Source organism: Abrus precatorius, unplaced genomic scaffold, assembly GCF_003935025.1.
Source record: "Abrus precatorius isolate BTA unplaced genomic scaffold, Abrus_2018 Scaffold2, whole genome shotgun sequence".
Classification (NCBI taxonomy): domain Eukaryota; kingdom Viridiplantae; phylum Streptophyta; class Magnoliopsida; order Fabales; family Fabaceae; genus Abrus; species Abrus precatorius.
The window spans coordinates 33,910,232-33,930,527 of NW_020874362.1; the positions used below are offsets into that span (position 1 = coordinate 33,910,232).

Genomic DNA, 20,296 nt, shown 5'->3' on the forward strand with positions numbered 1-20,296 from the left:
AAATTAAATTTATAAATATAAAAAATGAAAATAATGACCTAATTTAAACTGAAAATATTCTTGTACTTATTTTGATTTTAATATTATTCTAAAATTCATCCAAAATGAATAAATTTTTATATTTTAATCGATTAAATAATCTTTTACCTTAAGGTCATTGAAATCAAATTTAAAATATTATTATTATTTATTTAAAAAGAAACAAACACTTTTGCAGGTAGATTTATAATATATGTATTAAAATAAATGGTCTAGTAAATAAAAATCTGATTTAATTTTAAAAATATTATATTAGATTTTGAAACAATAAATTCTTTTAGTGATTGGTATGAGGATGAGCATTTAAGATTTTTGTCTCCATTTACGTATGAAAAGAATATACAGTTGTGATGCATGTGTGCCATTGTTTCTTTTTAATAAATACACAATCCAGCATTTAACCAATCTTATTGTCATTATTGTCAAAATAAATCAGCCAAACCCTAGCACCAGATACCCTTAAAATTTATTATTTAAACATAAAAAATAACTTGGCATATACAAAAATATTCTTTTTACACATTTTTAAAATACACTTGAAATTAAATGTGGCAACTGTTGTGGTCCAATTTACAAAGTTCAGCAGCATAATCCATAATCTTACGTGTAAAATGAATCTCACAGAATTGTTTGATGAAATTACCAAACATGGATGCATTTATTATTTTTGAATCCAAATACAAAATCATATAATTAATTATAAGAAAAGAAGAAAATAACAAATATATTAAAAAAAAGAGAGAGTTTAAAACAAGTTTCCTTGGTGGTCGATCACAGTGCAGAGTGGCACACAACATAAATAGCGCGTAGGGATTGGACTGAACAAAGGAAGGGCCCTACGAATACATTTCTTACCAAACCAAACAAAAGTAACAAAGCTCTAATCTCATTCCTATTCATATTCATATTCATATTCATATTCTCTTCTCTCAACGTTTCGTTTCTTTTCTTTTCTTTTCATTTCTCTGAAGCGAGTCAACTATGGAGTCCAAATCCCCAAGAATGTACCAAGAGCACCTCGCAGCGACCCTTCTTCCATCACCACACCACAGTTCCAACAACAGCAGCAGCAGCAGCAGCAGCAGCAATGGACTCCACCACACCCAACAATTGCCCCCGGTGACAGCATCGCCATACCCGCCAAAGCCCGTAACCAGATCCGAATCCGCAAACCCGTACCCGACAACTTTCGTCCAAGCCGACACCTCCTCCTTCAAGCAAGTGGTCCAAATGCTAACCGGATCCACCGAAACAGCCAAACAAGCCTCCTCCGTCCCCAAACCAAACTCCGAGCCTAAGAGTCACAGCATCCCTCCGATGAAAACCATCCCAAAGAAGCAGCAACAGCAACAATCAGGGTTCAAACTCTACGAGCGAAGAAACTCCCTCAAGAACCTCAACATCAACCCTCTTTTACCTGTTTTTTCTACCAACACTTGCGGTTTCTCTCCCAGAAAACCCGAAGTGTTGTCTCCCAGCATCCTCGACTTCCCCGCGCTTGTTCTCAGCCCCGTTACTCCTCTCATTCCTGACCCCTTTGACCGATCCCGTTCCGTTGAGAATGGAAGCCCTCCTTTGGACGCTGAGGCTGAAGAGAAAGCTATTAAAGAAAAGGGCTTCTTCTTGCACCCGTCACCTGCAACCACTCCTAGAGATGCTGAGCCTCGTTTGCTCCCTCTCTTCCCCACAACTTCCCCCAGAGCTTCTTCAGGTTCTTCTTGAATTTTCCCCTTTCCTTCCTCCTTTAGATTTTCTGTAAGATTCTCATATAAATATATTTATGGCATTCATCAAGAGAGATAAATTTGTAATGGCTTATGAAGAGAATGGAAGAATCTTGCTTCGACTGTATGTAATTTTTTTTCCTTTTCCTTTTTCTTTTTGTTTGTTGAAATTTTAATTAGAGGGGGAGAGGGAAGAAGGGAAATTTGACTCTTTTTATGTTTCTTTAAAGGCTAATTATTGAGCTTGTGGAAAAAGCAAGTTTGGTTCGAAAATGTGAATCTTAATTAACTTACCGCGCTATTAAATTGGTCAATTATTATTAGGAGGCATGCCGATCAGGGTATTTGGATGTACGTGAATTTAATGAGAGAAAAAGTTTCTAACTTTGGTCTTGGTCCTTTTTAATTTTTTAGTTTTAAAATGCGGTTCCTGCAAGGTCGCTGCGTAGTTCAGAGGATTTACTTCCGTTTCCCCCACTGTCAAATCCTTTCATTAATGAATGCCGTATTCGAATTATGTGATCCAATTCAGTTGCTTCCACTTGAGGGCAATAATAATAATAAACGCTACACCTAAGTGCAGTACTTGGAAGAAACTAGTATGTGTGAGTGAGAGAGAGAGAGAGAGAGAGAGAATGCGTTGGTTCTCAATGGCAAAAGCAGTGTTGGGTTAGCTGTCAAAGAAAGAGTAGACGAATGGGTAAGGAATCTTGACCCTTTTTGTTGTCTTTCCGAGTGAGGGGAAGGTGCCAACGAGAGATGCAGGCATTGAGGCATTCTATGTGCTTGCGTAGAACGCATCCACCGGTTTTATACTGCGTACTTTGTGCCTCTCTTCCCAAAGCACCGCAGACCCCAGCGACATGGACATGGTAGATCCACAACTTGTGTTTCCTTGGCAAACGTTGAAAATAATATTCACCCTTACCATGTGTGTTGTTACACTTTTCCTCCTTTTATCACAAAAAATATTTGATATACAAGTAATGTTATTTGGTGTTAATCTATAATTAAAATTAAAATTTTATTTCAATAAACGATTGAATTCTGTACAAATAACATGTTAAAAAGAATATATGTATATAAAAAGGTCTCAGAATTTTCATAAAAAAATAAAAAGAAAATGTTTATTTTTAATGTGATAATTGACATCCTTTTCACGAACCTTGAAATTGGGGCAGCGTTGTGTAAGGAGCAGAAGTCAAACTAGCTTATTAGTGAGTTTAGGTTGGAGAGAAGGTACCAAGTGTGAGAGACAGAGAAGTGTTGTATTTTATTTTGATTTTGCTTTGAAGTAGGGCCCGATTCTTTTGAGTGAGGGTCTTGGATTGAAAGTTTGAAGAAGCGTAAAAAGCAATGATGCAAAGATGGTTCCTCTTTGTGATATTGAGTATTTTAATTATCCTTTTTGACTGGAAGGAGTCCACAAGTGTTGTGAATGGGGACATGGAAAGTGAAGGGAGAGGAGGAAGTGGGACTTGTGATGATGAAAGGAAAGAAAAGATGGGAGGTAGTGATGGAAGTGAGAAAGGCAGAAAACATGGTGTTGAGATGACCTCTTGTGTGTTTGTTTGTTTGGTTGTGTGGGCTTGTTATAATTTTGGAGGACTTTGCAAGTCTTGGTTGGTGGTGCATTTATTGGGAATTTGAAACTTAACATGTGCTCTCTGAAACACTTGTGGCGTTTTGCTATCCCATTATCAACCCCATCTTCCATACTTTTCCCTTTCGTTATCATTTTTGAGAAGGATATAAGACGACATCTCTCATGTGGCATGTTTTCATTTGAAGCATTGTTAGATAATAACCCTTTCAAAGTCTATAGATCTTATTTTATGATGAAGAAAATTCAAGCTTGGCATCTTTGACTGTATCACCCATACCTTTGAATTCCTAGGAGCCACAAGTACCTGTCCGTAAGTTTCTTTTTTTTAGTTTTCCTTAACCGACATTTGTTTTATTATTATTGGTGGCTAATGCACTGTCCTTTCCAATCGAATATGTATTCAATTATCTGAGCTAACAATTTGATTGATTTTCCATCAAACCCATAGATTAACCTCTTCAAACTAATCTTTAAACGTGTATAACACCCTAGAATGATCCTTATTTGTAGTACAAAAGAAGTATTTAATCAACTTACGAAAAGTTTTGAGTTTTTTTCTTATAAAGGGGGAGCATTAAAATGTGGAGATTTGCATTACAGAAAAAGAGGAGTTGGGATATGCACGTTACTACTGTAAATTATATCTATTTTTACATAATTTTTTAATTGAGAAATTTAATTAATTATTAGAATAAAAATTTTAATCGACTACAAAATTTTAGAATAATCTAAAATTATTTAATAATTTCTTTTTAAATATCAAATTTTAAAATGATATACGCATTTAAAATACATGAAAATAAATGTTTTTAATTGCATTATTATATTTCAACAAATTTTGTCACGGATAATTGAGATAACATGTAGTTATAATTTAATAGTTAAATCAATAAAAATATATTTTATATAAAATTATTGACAGTGTAAGAATATATGTAACTTACCTCATTATAATTTGATTATTTTTTATAAAAAAATTTACTATTAAAGTTAAAAAAAATTATAGTTATTTAATCTATTTTTCTACCTAAAATTATTTTTACTTTAAAATTTTCATAAATTAAATGAGTTGAATTGTATTAAACCTTTTACTAAGAATTCACCAAACAAAACATTAAAATCCACTTAAATAAACAAATAAATAAAAAGCTTTCCTTTTAAAACTATAATCCTACATCTTGTAAAATCCTTCAAATAATATCAATTTTTTTAATTAAAATTTTATTTCTGATATATTTAAGTTATAGCATATTTCAAATCCGTCTTAACTTCTAAAATAACTGAATAGAAAATAGAATTTGAAGAACTGAGGTAGAAAAAAATTGATGAAGGGACCGAATTCACTTAATTTTAAACACAAAAACTTCATTAGATAAACAAACTTAAAAAACCATAATTACATGTAATTTAAATTAAGGCACTAAAAAAATAATTAAGTAACAACAAAATATAATTTTAAAATTATTAATATTGTCTTAAATCTCTACATGAATGAATAAATAACATTTTTTTAAAATACACAAATAAAAATAAATGGGGTAATCGATGCTGCATAAACTTTTAAATGGGTAAATAAAAGAGAACAAAGTTTTCTTTCAAAATTAGATAACAAAAGGAAATTGGGATGAGTAATAAATTGTAAGATTCTCTATTACGTATCCTTGGGCATCCAGAGAATATATATTAAATACACTTTATTAAAATAATTTAAATTACTTAAATAATAAATATTGAATATTTTGTAAATAACAAATATTTCATTTCTAATAATTTTTTTTTTACTTCTTTCTATAAAACCCACGATTTTTCTTTTCGCTGAAAATTGAGTTAAAGCTACATATATCACTTTTTGTGTTCGACAAATATTAAGTAAACATTAAAAAAAGTCATAAATACAAATTTTCTTATTTGTTTGTGCTTTAAAAGTCTAAGATATTTGGTTTTAGTTATTATTTTTTATTTATATATTTTATTTTGAATATAATTTTAAACATTTTGTACATTTATAAATAAATAAGAAATGATAGCGAAAGCCATGTTGAAAAATAAAAAATAACTTAACATATGAGAATATGAATTATTATTTTTTAATCTATGTGGTATCGTTGAAAATAGATACATAAAATGGAAGAAGAGTAGTATGAACTGTGATAATAGATATTATTTCCATTTTTTTATATATAAAGTTGTAGCAGAAAATTTACTTTTATTTATATGTTTTCTTGAAAGTTTGAAAGAAATTAATTATTATCGTTTACTTTTGTCTTTATTTTTATATAATTATTAAATTTTAATAAATTCATCATAAAAATGGATGGAATGGTAATCACTGGTAAGATAATTAATTATTAGACAAGATTAGTATAAATAGTTTGATAGTCAACTAGAGGAATATTGTCTAAAAGAGGACTAAGGTGTGTGTGTTTTTTTGGGGTGAGGAACTAAGGGGCATATGATAGAGATGTTTAGTCTAAAGAAGAAAGAAAGAGAACTTTATGGTTGATATTCAGAAAAATTAATGGATGGGATGAATATAATATTATATATATATATATATATATATATATATATATATATATATATATATATTTCCAGTTGAAGATATTAAATAAAAATATATATTATATAAACCAATCGCACATACTCAAGAGGGGGAAGTCAGCGAACGCGAACGCATTAGTATAATTAATCAAAATCAATGAGCTTACGTTTATATATGTCTTTCCCATATACGTTGTTGCCTCCATCAATATCAATGGACTTAAAAGAATGATTGTGATTTACGTATATTTTTGTGTGTAAAATCACCATATATTTTTTTTAAACTTAACCAATCGTTTGACTATTCAATGTTCAATAATTTAAATTAGGAGTTAGCTAAATTGGTTATTATTAAAATAATTATTGTTGTCAGTAATTTTTAGTTAATTTAGATAATCATTGAACATGAAACTCTTTTTTTAAGATATAGAAGCTAATATTGAGCGAAAGTTTTTAGACGAATGAATTACTTTTTGTGTATCTTCTCATATTATTTGTTTTTTAGAAGGTGATTATTTTTATCATAGTGGTGTTTAGAGCTTATGTGATTAGGGACTTTGATGAATCTAAAAAGTTGGGTATCGGTGTGACTGCAACAATAACAAACGCAAATGATGATTTTTCGTTAAATTTGCTAGTTCTTCACAGCAAGAATTAGAAAAAATGGTACATGCAGTTGAAAGTCTTGTTTAAATTTCAAGATATTCTAGACATTTTGGTGAATGAGTAAAGAAAAAAGCCTTTAAGAAAGTAAAGAAAAAAAGATTGTAATGCTCTATTTTTTATTCACTAATGTGTGGATGTTGAGGTAATTTTGAGAATATTGTTGTAACATCCTAGGAGGTAAGATATTTTAAGAAAATGTTATACTAGTAGTGAAAAGATTAAAAAAAGAAGTGAAACTCCATTCATTAAGAAGAAAATATGAATTGCGTCATATGAATAATCAATGTGACAAGTTATTTTACTTGAGTGTTGAGTCTCATCAAATCAAATAAAGAGTCATGAAAAATAATTCATTGATTAACTCATAACAAAAAAGACCATATGCACTCTTCAATTGAAGAATCAAGAAATGTAAAGAAAATTAAGATTGATGAGTTACAAAACTCTATAGAGGCTCATGAGCTACAACTTGATGAGAAACCTACAAATGAAACATTGCAGGCTCAAATTATTAAAAAAGATAATTCTAATTTAAGGAAATTTAATAAACAAAAAGACAAGAGAAAATTAAATAAAGAATGTGCCTTCTTTGATAAGAATAACTTGAAAATTCGTGTAACAAATGTGGAAACAACCTTAATAAAAACAACAAAAATAAAGAAAATAAATTGATAAAAGCACAAAATATAGTGTTTTAACTCTCAAAAGTAAGGTAATTTTGTTGTTGATTATTAGCATGAGAAAGGAAAAAAATGAAAACAAGAGTGATGATGAAGTAAGCAAGATTTAGGATGATTTTGATTTAGATCCAATTATTTTATTGGTGACTACTAATGATGATGTTATAAAGTCCAAGAGTTTGTATAATGACACTGGGTACTTGAATCACATGACTAGCTATAAGGAATAGTTGACTGATTTTGATCAAGCAAAAAGAGTAAAGTTAGATTTATAGATAACAAAACGGTGACAAAAAAATGTATTGTCCATATCTTAATCAAAAGCAAAGATGGAAGAACAACATTGATTGAGAATGTTTTGTTTGTGCCAAGTATGAAGTGTAATTTATTGAGTGTTAACTAACTAGTTAAGAAAAGCTTCTCTGTGATTATGCATCATTAGTGCCTTGAATTGTATAACCTTGGTCAAAGATTGATCTTAAAGACTCCTATTTCAAAGAATGAGATCTCTTTGATAATGAAGCATGATTGTGGCATTAGAGGTTTGGGCATTTGAATTTCAAGAGCTTGAAGCAATTGACTTCTAAAGGTTTGATTGGTGGATTGCCTCTCGTCACCATACCAGAAAAGTTATGTGAAATATGTTTGATTGGAAAACATTTCAAAAAGCCATTCAAGTCTCACCTTCCCATGAGAGCTATTGATCTACATGTTCATCTTGATGTGTAGACCCTTTGAAGTGTCCATGTTAGGTGGAAATAAATACTTCATCTAATTTGTTAAAGAATATAGTAGAATAATGTTATTGTATCTCATCTAAGTATTAAGAACAAATGGTGGAGGAGAGTTTACATCTTAAGGGTTTGGAGTTGTGCGTAATATGAAATTCAACATGAAGTAACAATCCCTTATATTCCTCAACACAATAATTTTGCTGAGAGAAAGAATAGAACTGTGCTTAATATAACCAAGAGTATGATAAAACATAAAAGACTACCACATTTATTTTGGGGTGAGACACTTTCTATAGTTGTTTGTATTCTAAATAGATGTCCAACCAAAAGATTGAAGAGTAAAGTGCTTGAAACAATTTGGATTGGAAGGTTGCCATTTTTGAGTCATTTCAAGATTGGTTCTCTGTGCTACACACACATATATGACGAAAGGAGAAGAAAACTTCAAGATAAAAGTGAACTAATGGTTTTGGTAAGATATCATTCCACGGGTGTCTATAGATTGTATAATCTAGCTAAACAAAAGATTTGCATGAGTAATATTATTATTATGAAGATTAAGCTTGGGATTGAACCAGTGACTTGGACAACATCAAATGAGTAAGTTTTACAATAATACATGTTGATTAGAATAATGGAGAGGAAGAACTAACAACATATGAGAATGAATTGTAGGTTCAAAGACCACAAAGACAAAAACATCATCCACCTATATATGCCAATTTTGAAATTTATTCTAATAAAGTAATAACTATAAAAAGTGATCTTGTACATTTTGCACTTTTAACTTATGTTGAACAATTCATTTTAAAGAAGTAATTGCCTCACAAGTTTGGAAAGTATTCATGATAGAAGAAATAAAGTCAATTGAGAAAAATCAGACAAAAATTAACTAAATTGTCTCTTAATAACCAATTAAGGTTAAATAGATGTACAAGTTGAAATTGAATCTAAATGGATTCACTGCTAAGCATAAAGGTAGGTTGGTAGCCAAAGGTTTTATGCAACAACCTTGGCAACAACATGAGAGAGATTGAGGGACTTAAATTAAAGTTGATCTCATAACTTAAGATGACAAACCTTGACGAGTTGTCATACGTTTTCGGTTTGAAGTTTGTGAAAACTTCTAAAGAAATTCTAATGTATCAGAATAAGTATGGAAAATAGGTACTTAGAAAGTTCAAAAAGAAGGTTGTAATACTATTGCAACTTTAGTTTAAGTAAAAGTTAAGCTCAAGAAAAATGATGAGGACGAGACTATTGATGACACTTTATTCAAGCATATTGTTGGAAGTCTGAGGTTTATTTGCAATAGTAGACATGATTTATGCTATTCTATTGAAATTGTTAGCTAATTTTTTTAATGATCCAAGAAAGTCACACTTACTAGTAGCTAAAAGGATATTGAGATATCTAAGTTAGACACGGTGTTTTGTTTTCTTTTGAATCAAATTAGAACATAAACAAATTATAAGAATTTTCTGACTTAGATTGAAGTTGAGATGTAGATGAAAGGAAAATCAACACATGGTACTTGTTTAAGTTTCCAATCTCATGATATTTTAAAATGTAACTTATAGTTACATTGTTACCATGAGAGGATGTTAAATATATAGCTAGTCCCATTGTTGCATGCCAAGTAATTTGACTCGAGTTTGTTCTAAATGATAATCCTATGAAATTGCTATCAGATAATAAGTCAACCATGCATTGTTACCATGAGAGGATGTTATATATATAGCTAGTCCCTTTGTTGCATGCCAAGAAATTTGACCCGAATTTGTTCTAAAAGACAATCCTATGAAATTGCTATTAAATAATAAGTCAGTCATAGATTTGGCCATAAAATCTTTATCTCATGGTAGGAGTAAACATATAAAAACCTGATTTCACTTTCTAAGTGATCAAATTAATAAAGAAAAACTTGAAATGGTTTATTTTCATACAAATGAGCTAGTAGTTGATGCTTTGATAAAGTCACTAGAGAAGCACTGGATTGAAAAATTGAGAAAGTAAATGTACGTTATCTTTCTAAAGAAGTTGAATTAAGGAAGAATACCGTGTAATAATTTAAATTAGAGATTAGATAAATTTGTTGTTATTAAAATAGTTATTGTTGTTAATTATTTTTAGTTGAATCAGAAAGTCACTAAATATGGAACTTTTTTAGCTATATAAAGCCTACTACTGTGTCATAGTTTTAAAATGAATGAAATATTTTTCTGAATGTGTTCTCTGTCATTTGTTCTTCAGAATGTGCTTGTTTTATTGAAAAAAAAAAGAGCATTTATAATTATTGATGAAGAAAATAATTATCATCGTGACAAAATATATACACATATATGTTACATTATGAAATTATCAAAGTTTATTCTATGAAATATCTTAACACTGCACTGCAGTCTCACGTTTTTTAAAAAAAAAATCGACTGATACGTCTGTTTCCGAGTAAGCGTTTATAAAAAATTGAAGGGTTTGGCATGATCTGAGTGAGCACTACTAGTTGACATTGAGCATTGGAGTTTGGCATTAGTCCGATTGCGTTCATAATTTGAAATTGGGGTTTGAACGGACAAGATAGGTTTAAATATAATATTTTTCTTAAACAAAGTGATGGGTAGTGTCTGTGATGGCTTAATAATCTATGTATACGAGTTTGAAGTTGTATTCAGATCGACGAATAAAATGTATAATGTAATTAATAGTGGTACTTCAACTCCACATGAAGACAATAACAAGTTGGCACCAATAGTTTGAAAGGTACAATGCAAATTTAGTTTGGATTGATGCTGACGATGACTTTGAAAACTAGTTGGCTTAGTTGCCCACTTGGTTAGTCTTTATCTGCCGCCAATGCAGAAGTTTTTCCACTTTTCAGATGCACGGCATGGACCAAAATTAAGGAAAGGGACAAAACATAACTTAATGTACGATAGATGCAAGGAATAAACTCTTTTCCTTTTTTTCGTGAATGATTTAAGTACTAAGTAGTCACTAGACTTACCTTGAAATAATAATCAGAATCCTGCTTGTCAGATTCAATTTTTTAAGCGTTAGCATAACAATCAAGGAGGAATCTATATAGGAAAACGTTTTCATCACAAGAAAACATCAATTAAAAGGTTTTTTTTTATGTATATAAAAAATAAAAGTTACATAAAAATAGTTGTATCTTATATCAAATTTTAAATGTTCAATAATAACAGAACTGATCTATATAAGATCAAGGTGTGCCATGATATATGTACTTTTTTCAAAATAGAAGACTGAAAAATATAGGTTATCCATATTTTCTCTATGAACAACTCTCAAGTCTCAACTTGAAAAATATCCAATTTCCTGTGTGTGTTACTAAACTCTCCTGTGGAAGTAGCCGCAAGTTTTGACAATGAATTTAAAATATGGATAATAGAAAACGACACACGTCTCACGTGCCTCACCTTTCGCTACCTTCCTTCACTTGCTTTATTTTATGTCTCAGTTTCCATTTTTCGGAGGATAAAATTTATGCTTAAAGTTTTTTTAATTATTAAATTAAAATTTTAATTAAAAATAATGTAAAAATATATAGAAAACAATGCACACTTAATTATTTTTATGCAGTTATAATGCTAATTATTTTTAAATTACAAATAAAGTATAACGTCAATAAAAAATACTTGTATTTAAAATATCTAAAAAATTTGTAACTAAATTTTATCAGTTGTCACCAATTTGGCATTTTGGGCAAAAGATTAAGAGTTTATTTAGATATGATTTCAAACGGAGTTACATATCAGAATCTTGAATTACGAGAGTGTTCAACGAAAGTTTCATAGATGATTTTTGTCTTTCCAAATTTCCAAAACGGACTTTGTAACTTCGAAACAAACAAGTTATGAGGTTTTTCCTTGGGGAATGAACATGTCATTCATTATAGCTCCTGTTGCTACTTGGATTAGACCCCAGAGAACAAGCCTTTGGTGCTATGAATTTGATTGGGAGATGAGCTCAGCCTACCATATATATGGAATTATGTGATCTATTTAGTATATTTATACATTATTACATTTATTTATACACCTTTTTTCCTCTATATATTTCACATGATTTCTTTTAAAATAGAGACACCGTGGGTAGCCTTTACCCTATTGTTAAAAAACCATTTCCATAAAGAGTACACTTTTGTGATGCTCGTGCAAAAGAGTTTTCAAGTAACTGTGCACATGATGCGGAAACAAGCTGCATGCATGGCGTAGGAATAGGATGGAGAATTGTAGGTGATAATTTAATCGTTTCAAATAACTTCTTTTAAATTTAATTTTTTATATAAATATAATTTTAATACATTCATATGTTTGTGTATAAACTCCAACCAAGGCACAGCTGAGGAAGTGGCAATACCCAGAACACGTGACTCGATCTCCGCCAATCAATAAAGGAAAAAATAAAATCAAAATTAGTTTTTTTTAATAATAAAAATTAGGTTATTTTATCTATACATTTTCGTAGCACAAATAAGTTGTTTGAAGATAGTGAGAAATGTAACTGGCCTTATAAGTTTTTTAAGTAAAATTTGGCTAGAACGAAGTCATGCTATTTTCAAGTCACAGACGCTGCATAATGACGAAATCATTGAAGCAATTAAATTAAGATCATGGTCTTGGTGGAACATTTGCACTGTCAAGCTGGCCAGTTTAGTAATCACGCAACCTCTTTTGAATGCTAAAGGAACTTAGCTGGGAACATGCATGCATTTGATATGAGATCGAGTACTTAGGACTGCAGGTAACTGAGTGCATAATCAATGGTAATATTTTTACACTAACTTTTTCTTTCATTTTATTCACACCAATTTGAATCGAGATAAATTTTAAGTGCAATATCTTCAAGACTCGGTACGTATCATAAACACTATCGTTGTTATTCTTTAATTAAAATTAAAGTTTTAGCTCGACTTCTTTTAATGTCAGTATATATTGATTGTTAATAATAACAACTGTTATACTTCATTTAAGTTTTCTACGTTAGATTATATCTTGCCTCTTGTCAGCCTTCCTCCACAGCCAAAATCTTTACCATAAATTTGATTCTCTTTTTCTTAAGTGTTTGTGTAATAATCAGATGAGCAATGGGTATATTTACCGGATATAATTACTGGACCAAATCCAAAACCTTAGTTGGAGAGGATCTTCTTCCTTCTTTTTTAACTTCCTATTTTTTTTCTCTGCCCTACAAAGATTATGAAAATATCATTACTCTTGCAGAATTATGCTGCTGGTCGTTCTTTCAGGTGTGAAATGTCTCTTGGCAGGATAATCACGGAGATTTGAACGAATAATACGATGATAAAAATTAAAAATAAATGAGCTGTATGAAAAATTTATAGAAATATAGTGTAAGAATAAAATATCTTCTTAAAAACTGTAGGGTCTGAATGTGCAGACTGTGTTTGTGTACCAATTATGACGGGTGTAGAGAAAACTTGCAGTATAGGAGGTTCAAGTACTAGTTATTAGAGATACCTGGCTACTGATTTATCTTTTGTGAATTTGTTTCTTACACGCAACCTTTTTCTATTGTATTTGAGGGAATTGCTATTACAGGTCTGAAGTAAGTGAACATTCATCAATTTTTTTAAAATACTTTTCAGATAAATTTAGTAATTCTCTCTCTCTAATTAATTTTTTTATGCTCATTTCTCTATTTAATTAATAAAATTTATTATTTTTTTACTTGTAAGATGTGAGATTCAAATTTATTATTTTTGTTATTATCAATGTTTTTAAAAGAATTATTAATTTAAATATAAAATTTTAGTTATATAATTATTCTGATATGAAATTTGTAGCATATTTATCCATATATGAGTTTTAAAATATTGTCATTGACAATTTAATGCAGTTATGGAAACTATTTTGTGCAGGGTGAATAGTGCCTCCAAGCCTTTCAGAAAATTGTTATCGGTGATGTTTGGGTTTACAAGGGAATCCAGGTACATCTGAAAACTTGTTACCGATACAATTATTTAGGAGCAAGTGTATTTATAAAAAAGAAATAAAACGTTTTTAAATAAAATTTTTAAAAATATTATCTCAGAAAAATTATTTTTAAGTATTTAAATATTTTAATTTAATTATTTGAATATAAGAGATACAAGATTAAAATAAATAAAAATTTAAATATAAAAAAATTAAAAAATATAACCTATCCTAACAAATTAGTTGAGATGAATTTTAACATTCATGGTTTTATTTTTATATTTTTTTATGTTTATTTTTAAATTAATTCTAATTCTGATTTTTTTATAATTGTTAACTATTTTTACTAAATCTTTTAATAATTAATAATATCATAATAAATTAGTTGAGATAAATTCTAATGTTCATAGTTTTACTTTTACATTTTTGTATGTTTACTTTTAAATTAATTTTAATTTTATAATTATCAACCAATTATACTAAATTTATTAACATTCAATAGTCATGTAAAGCTAATAATCTTTTTATTAAGTTATTACTTCAATAGTTATGCAAGTATATATATATATATATATATAAAGAGCTTATGAGCTGTTAATTTAATAATAATTAAAAGAAAAAAAGTTAAGTTCTGTTTATCTAATTCTTTGTCTCATTTTATCTTATAGATTCATTAATTATATGTGATACGATTGCTTATAATATAATTAATTATAGTATGTTTAAGAATTGTCAATTTTGAACATACAAAGATAGTGCAATAGGATAAACACCAATTAAGAAATGAAAGTAAAATTATTATCAAGTATAAAGGTCACATAGAGTGATACAAATGGTTTGTTATAATCCTAGCTATGAATTTAGCTAGACACAATAAAATAAACAATGAAAACAATTATAAAGAAAATGATAATCATTCAAAAATTATATACAAACTTAAGAAATTCCAACAAAGAATAGATGAAGACAGTTATTGACCTCAAGACGTGTTCCTAAAGCTCTACTAGTTGTCAATAGTTGGTTAAAACTAATATTCAAGATGAAGATGTTTAAATCATTACCCACAAAGTTCTTTAAATAAAGTTTCAAAACTCTAATATTTCTTCAATGTTGGATCTCTAAAAGGTAAGCATGCATAGTTGTGCTCATCAATACATATGATCATGCATGTAGCTTAAAACATTCTTGTGCTGGTTGCTAAAAAATAAATATGCTTGTTGCGATAAAGTATATATATATATATATATATATATAAGTTGTAAAAGTATATCAAAATATAAATTTATTAACAATAGAGTCACATGAAACATTAGTGAGAAAAAGAATTGGTTTAGGTATTGAAAAAATAGTCTTGGGGCTATAAATTAAGCCTCAAACAAGTAGTTGAGGGAAGGAAAAAAACAAGAATAAGAAATGTTGTTAAGAAGGAGATTAAAAAAAGAGTAAAAAAAAAGTAAAAGAGTTAGTTTAATTTTATAAAAATATTATATTTCAAAATTTTGATCAATATGATCCATGATGTAATTTAATTTTGAAATACATTTCAAAACTAGTACATAGTCAAAATGTATAGTTATTATTAATTTATTATAATTTTAAAATTTTTATTTAATGCAAGTTAGTGCAACATTGCATATTGTATTTTAATTTTATTGATAATAAAATAAATATGTTTATTGATAAAATAATTAAATTAAATATAAATTTAATAGAGAGAAATTATTATTAAGTAATATGTTTATTAATAAAATACATCATTTGATATAATTTATTAAATTAAGTATTATAGTTATTTTTAAATTAATTAAAAATGTGGAATAAATTTGTTGACATTTTTAACATTACGAGAAACTAAAAAAAAGGTTTACTAAAATTTTGAAATATTTTTTTTCAAAAGTTAATATTAAGAAATGTATAATATAATTAATACATAATTAATATAACCTTTATTTCAAAAATTGTTGATAATTAAATGTTTGTGGTTAGTTATTTAATAATATGAAAATTAAATTGTGAATTAATCTTAATTTATAAATATTAAATTCACATTTCGTTCTTGAATAACCTTCAAAATGCAAACTCATTCATATAAGAATATTTAAAGTAAAAAAATAATGTCAAATATTCATACTAATGACAAATTTATGCAAGTAATGTGGCTTAAAATTTTGTAAGAAATTTATAGCAATGTATATAATACAATACATGTGAAATGCCAAGATTTTTACTGTGTTATTGTTGCATAAATTGACTCGTGCTATCAAAAATAATACTAATGTCATCTTGCATTATGGCTCCAATTACAGGGAAACAAAAAGTAATGAGTTCTTCTTTATTTTTTATTTAAATGATTACCCATATAATTGTTCGTTAAAAAGAGATTAGTGTTTGATGTAGGAAAAGCTTTTCTCATGAATGGATTTTTTTTATTTTTGTTATGAGTCCTAACTATATAGCTATTCCTCATTATTATGTTATGGGGTAGCAATAAATGTGTAAAAGAAAGAGTATATTGATGAAGTGATTACATATCAAAGAAAAAATGTCAACTATCTATTGTCTCTCCTTTAATAATAGTAAAAACAATTGACAATGATTGTTATTTTGTGCAATTGTCACTAACAGAACTCTCTTGTATTTTATATATAAATGTATCTCATCAAATTGTACAAGTAGTTTACAGTTTTTAAAAGCTCTAATGCAACAACCAAAATTTAAAAAAATTCGACATAATATTTGAACTTCAAGAATCAATTCATTATTATGATAAACCTCAACAACATCTGACTAAATAACTGATTTTCAAACAATGTCACACATTATTACACACTATTGTAGCATAACTTCATATAAGACTTTATTGACCAAATGTTTTTTCAATTATCTTTTGTTTTGTAATCAATGCTTCTAATATGTTGTTGTGTATCTATATTAAGTGTGCACTTTACTAATAACAAGTTTTATCTTAAAAGAAAGATCAAATTCTATATTTGGCTTAATAAATTCTACAATTATGTTTATGTCCAACTTTCTATATATGATCCTACAAAATCCTTGCTTAATTACAATTGTGTAATCTATTATACTTTCTAATTTTTTACAAAAATACTTGTTCTTCCTAAAAGTAATACAAACAAGTCATCCACAATATATGTCATATCTAACACATTTACAATAAAACTTATTTGGTTCATATTCAAACACTTTATAATCCACTCTTTTTGATATATTGTAACACTTAATTATTTGTATAACAATTTCTCTATCATTGAATTGTATTTCAATATACAATTCTTTATTTACCTCACACCAACCTATCAAACACATTAAAAAAAATCTATTAAAATAACTAAATATACATTTATAAGTATAAATATAGTATAACAAGTCATATACTTAAGTTAGCATACTTTAAAAATTTATACTCTTACGTGTCATTAAAATTTTGAAGCCCCAGACAAATGTTGGCCATTTAGACAGGATTAGTTAATTAATATACCTTCCATTTTTCAACTTGGTTTTTCCCACCTTTAATCATGAATAATTATTAAACGTACTGTATAATAACTTGGGGTAAAAAAAAATTCCAATCAAACAGTATTATTGCTGAAATGAATATACCAGTTTACATAAATCCAGTTTAATTACACATTAGATTATTAATCATGGCTGCTATAAAATGTTTTAAGAAGAGGAATTTTAGGATACTTTAATTTAGGGGATTATATGTATTTGAGAGTACCTACTACTTGTACCCTTTTATTCAATAAATTTGTTTCTCAGATAAAAAGAAAGGGAGATTCTAGGTTATAACACAATGAAGGAACAACGTATTCAATTGTTGAGTGTGTTTTGGTATGATTGTAACGGAGAAAAGTTGATCTAATTCGAAAACTAAGAAGATAAGATGATTACGTGCATCACTAATAAATTATTTGAACACACGTATGGAGATTGTCTATTATTACTCTAAAATATTTAATACTATTATTTATTCAAATTTTTTTACTTAAATATTATTATTAATTTAATTAACTAATAAAAAAGAGTATCTTATTTAAAAGATTATTTAAAAAGAAGTGAGAATGAAATCATCCATGCATATACATTTATGTATGTATAAGCCTGTGAGCCATCGAAGATGTTTATATGATTGTCTACAAAAACAATGAAACGAAATTTGAGCAGACATTAATGATTTGTATTCGGTTTATATAAGTAAAATGCAATGCAAAAAGCTTTAACAACGTAAAATTTCATAATTTACTCCTGTACTTAATTTCTAATTTTACTGAATGTGCTCCATTGTGTATGTATGTACCGAACGAAAGAAAGCGAAAGAAATATAAACAAATTGAAACGAGAATATATTGATCAATTCGATCCCATATATATCACATTAGAATCACGCACACTCAGAATTAATAAAGCAACACCACCAACAAAAAAATAATAATAAAATTGACATTCAAAACATGAATTGTTGAATGGTTGCCTATAAAATATGTTATATTCTAGAACGACAATTCATAGAACAAAGGGCAGCCACAATATAGTTATTGAAACATATAAGAATATGATATTCATCTTCCTCTTGAGGTTGGGAAGGTTGATTTAGCTAGTGTCTCTAGCACAATGTGTAATGACGCTGCAACCACGACGGTAAGGGTTGGCACGACCCCTTTGTTGGCAGCTGTAATAGGATCGTCCACGCCTACCACATGGGACTTGGTTGGCTCTAAGGGCTGCATAACTAATGTACCTTTGTCGCCGTGCAGCCAAAGTGCGACGGTTGGACTCAGAATCTAGCATCATCTCATTATCTTCTCCAATTAAATCACCAACAACACCGTCAAGGCTAAAATCATCAGCCTTGGAAGCTTCAGCCACCATGGCTAACGCCAGGGCCAAAAGGAAGAGAACAAGCCAGGGCTTGAAGTTCATTTTTCTATGAGAGGATTCGTAGGGGCTTTGGTTGGAATTAGAGAGAAAGGGAAAAGCCTCTTAGGTTGCCTTTATCCCTGCCCTTCTTGGAAGAGGAGGGAAAGAGGAGGATATAGGCGACCAAGGTTGAGAAGGCAGTTACATTGTAGGATAAAAAAAGATAGAGTTTGGAGGGTACGAGGTTTCATGGTTGTGTCCTTTGTGATTCAACGTGATTTTGGGCAATGCCCGTTTCTTTCTCCTCCTTTTTCTCTTCTTGTTTTGGTAACTTGACATTAATCGTATGTTAAATTGAAGCCAATGTGTTTCTCTAACTAATAATAACTGTATTTGCAATGTGAGATAAATATTGCCCTTAGAGTACTCCAAGGCTCCTGTATCCTCATATGCCTGTCAATAAACCATTTAAAGCATGTTTGTTGTGTTAAATGAGTTTATTTTTCACTTGTTAATTAATTAATTAATCATTTTTTTAACTGAAGAATACGTTTAAAAAACATTATTAAAAATTATAGCATTTAATATTGATAATACAATAATTTTTTGATATTTTATTATATTTAATAAAAATTTATCATATGCACCATTTGACACATGTTAAAAAAGTTGCTAATTAGTTTATCAGTTTGTTTAATTAGATGAAGGTGTTAGGAAAGTAAAATTATTTTATTGGCTTATGTCTTATAAACTATAAGTTGTTAGTATATACTTTTAAAGATTATATTTTTTTTGTATTTTAATAATGTTTTACCTTTTACTTTCCTTTTTTCTTTATTTTTCTATTTTGCATACTCTTTTCTTTCACCTCTTACACACTCTCCCTTTTGCTTCGTATGTCATCTCTCTATTTTTCTTCTTTTGTTATGTTATCAACTTAAGGAACATGCAGATTATTACACAAAAAAGAAAATGGTAATTTATCAACAAAAACTAAGAAGATATCAAAACATTAATTATTGCAATTCAAAAGTAAAATTATGATTCAAATAAAGGTAAATTATTTTAATAATTAATTTTTACTATTTTTGAGACTTTTAATATAATACTATTTATTTTAATTATTAAACTATCTTTTTAATAAAATATTTTATCTTCAAAAAATTAATAATAATTTATTAATAAAATATAAAAACTGTAATTACTTAAATATATATTTTTAGTTAACAAAATAAAAATAAATTTCTCTAAAAAACATAGAAACATGTCATGTTATTTTATATTTATCAGTTACTTTAATAACTACTTTTTAAAAATACTCACAATATTATATTTTTTAATTAACAGATTATAAATTTTAAGCTAGTTTATCAAGTTTATGTTTTTAAATTTAGTTAAGAAATGCTAGCAATTCACTTTTAATCATTGATTAATTTTTTTTAAATTATAAAAATCATATGAGTCT

The 20,296-nt window shown here is 28.3% G+C and overlaps 2 protein-coding genes across 2 annotated transcripts; one reads left to right on the forward strand and one right to left on the reverse strand.

Moving 5' to 3' along the window:
* Positions 1–816: 816 nt before the first annotated feature.
* Positions 817–1,773, forward strand: LOC113858693 (VQ motif-containing protein 4-like). Its single transcript, XM_027491424.1, has 2 exons — positions 817–937; positions 982–1,773. The coding sequence occupies exon 2, from the start codon at positions 1,021–1,023 to the stop codon at positions 1,759–1,761; it is 741 nt and encodes a 246-aa protein (XP_027347225.1). The 5' UTR covers positions 817–937; positions 982–1,020; the 3' UTR covers positions 1,762–1,773.
* Positions 1,774–18,564: 16,791 nt separating this feature from the next.
* Positions 18,565–18,894, reverse strand: LOC113859276 (protein RALF-like 19). Its single transcript, XM_027492086.1, has one exon. It carries the CDS (start codon positions 18,892–18,894, stop codon positions 18,565–18,567), a length of 330 nt encoding a protein of 109 aa, XP_027347887.1.
* Between the last annotated feature and the right edge of the window lie 1,402 nt (positions 18,895–20,296).

Bases quoted from the DNA above. Each gene is read 5' to 3' on its own strand.
- LOC113858693 (XM_027491424.1), top strand. From the start codon at position 1,021: ATGGAGTCCAAATCCCCAAGAATGTACCAAGAGCACCTCGCAGCGACC.
- LOC113859276 (XM_027492086.1), bottom strand. From the start codon at position 18,894: ATGAACTTCAAGCCCTGGCTTGTTCTCTTCCTTTTGGCCCTGGCGTTA.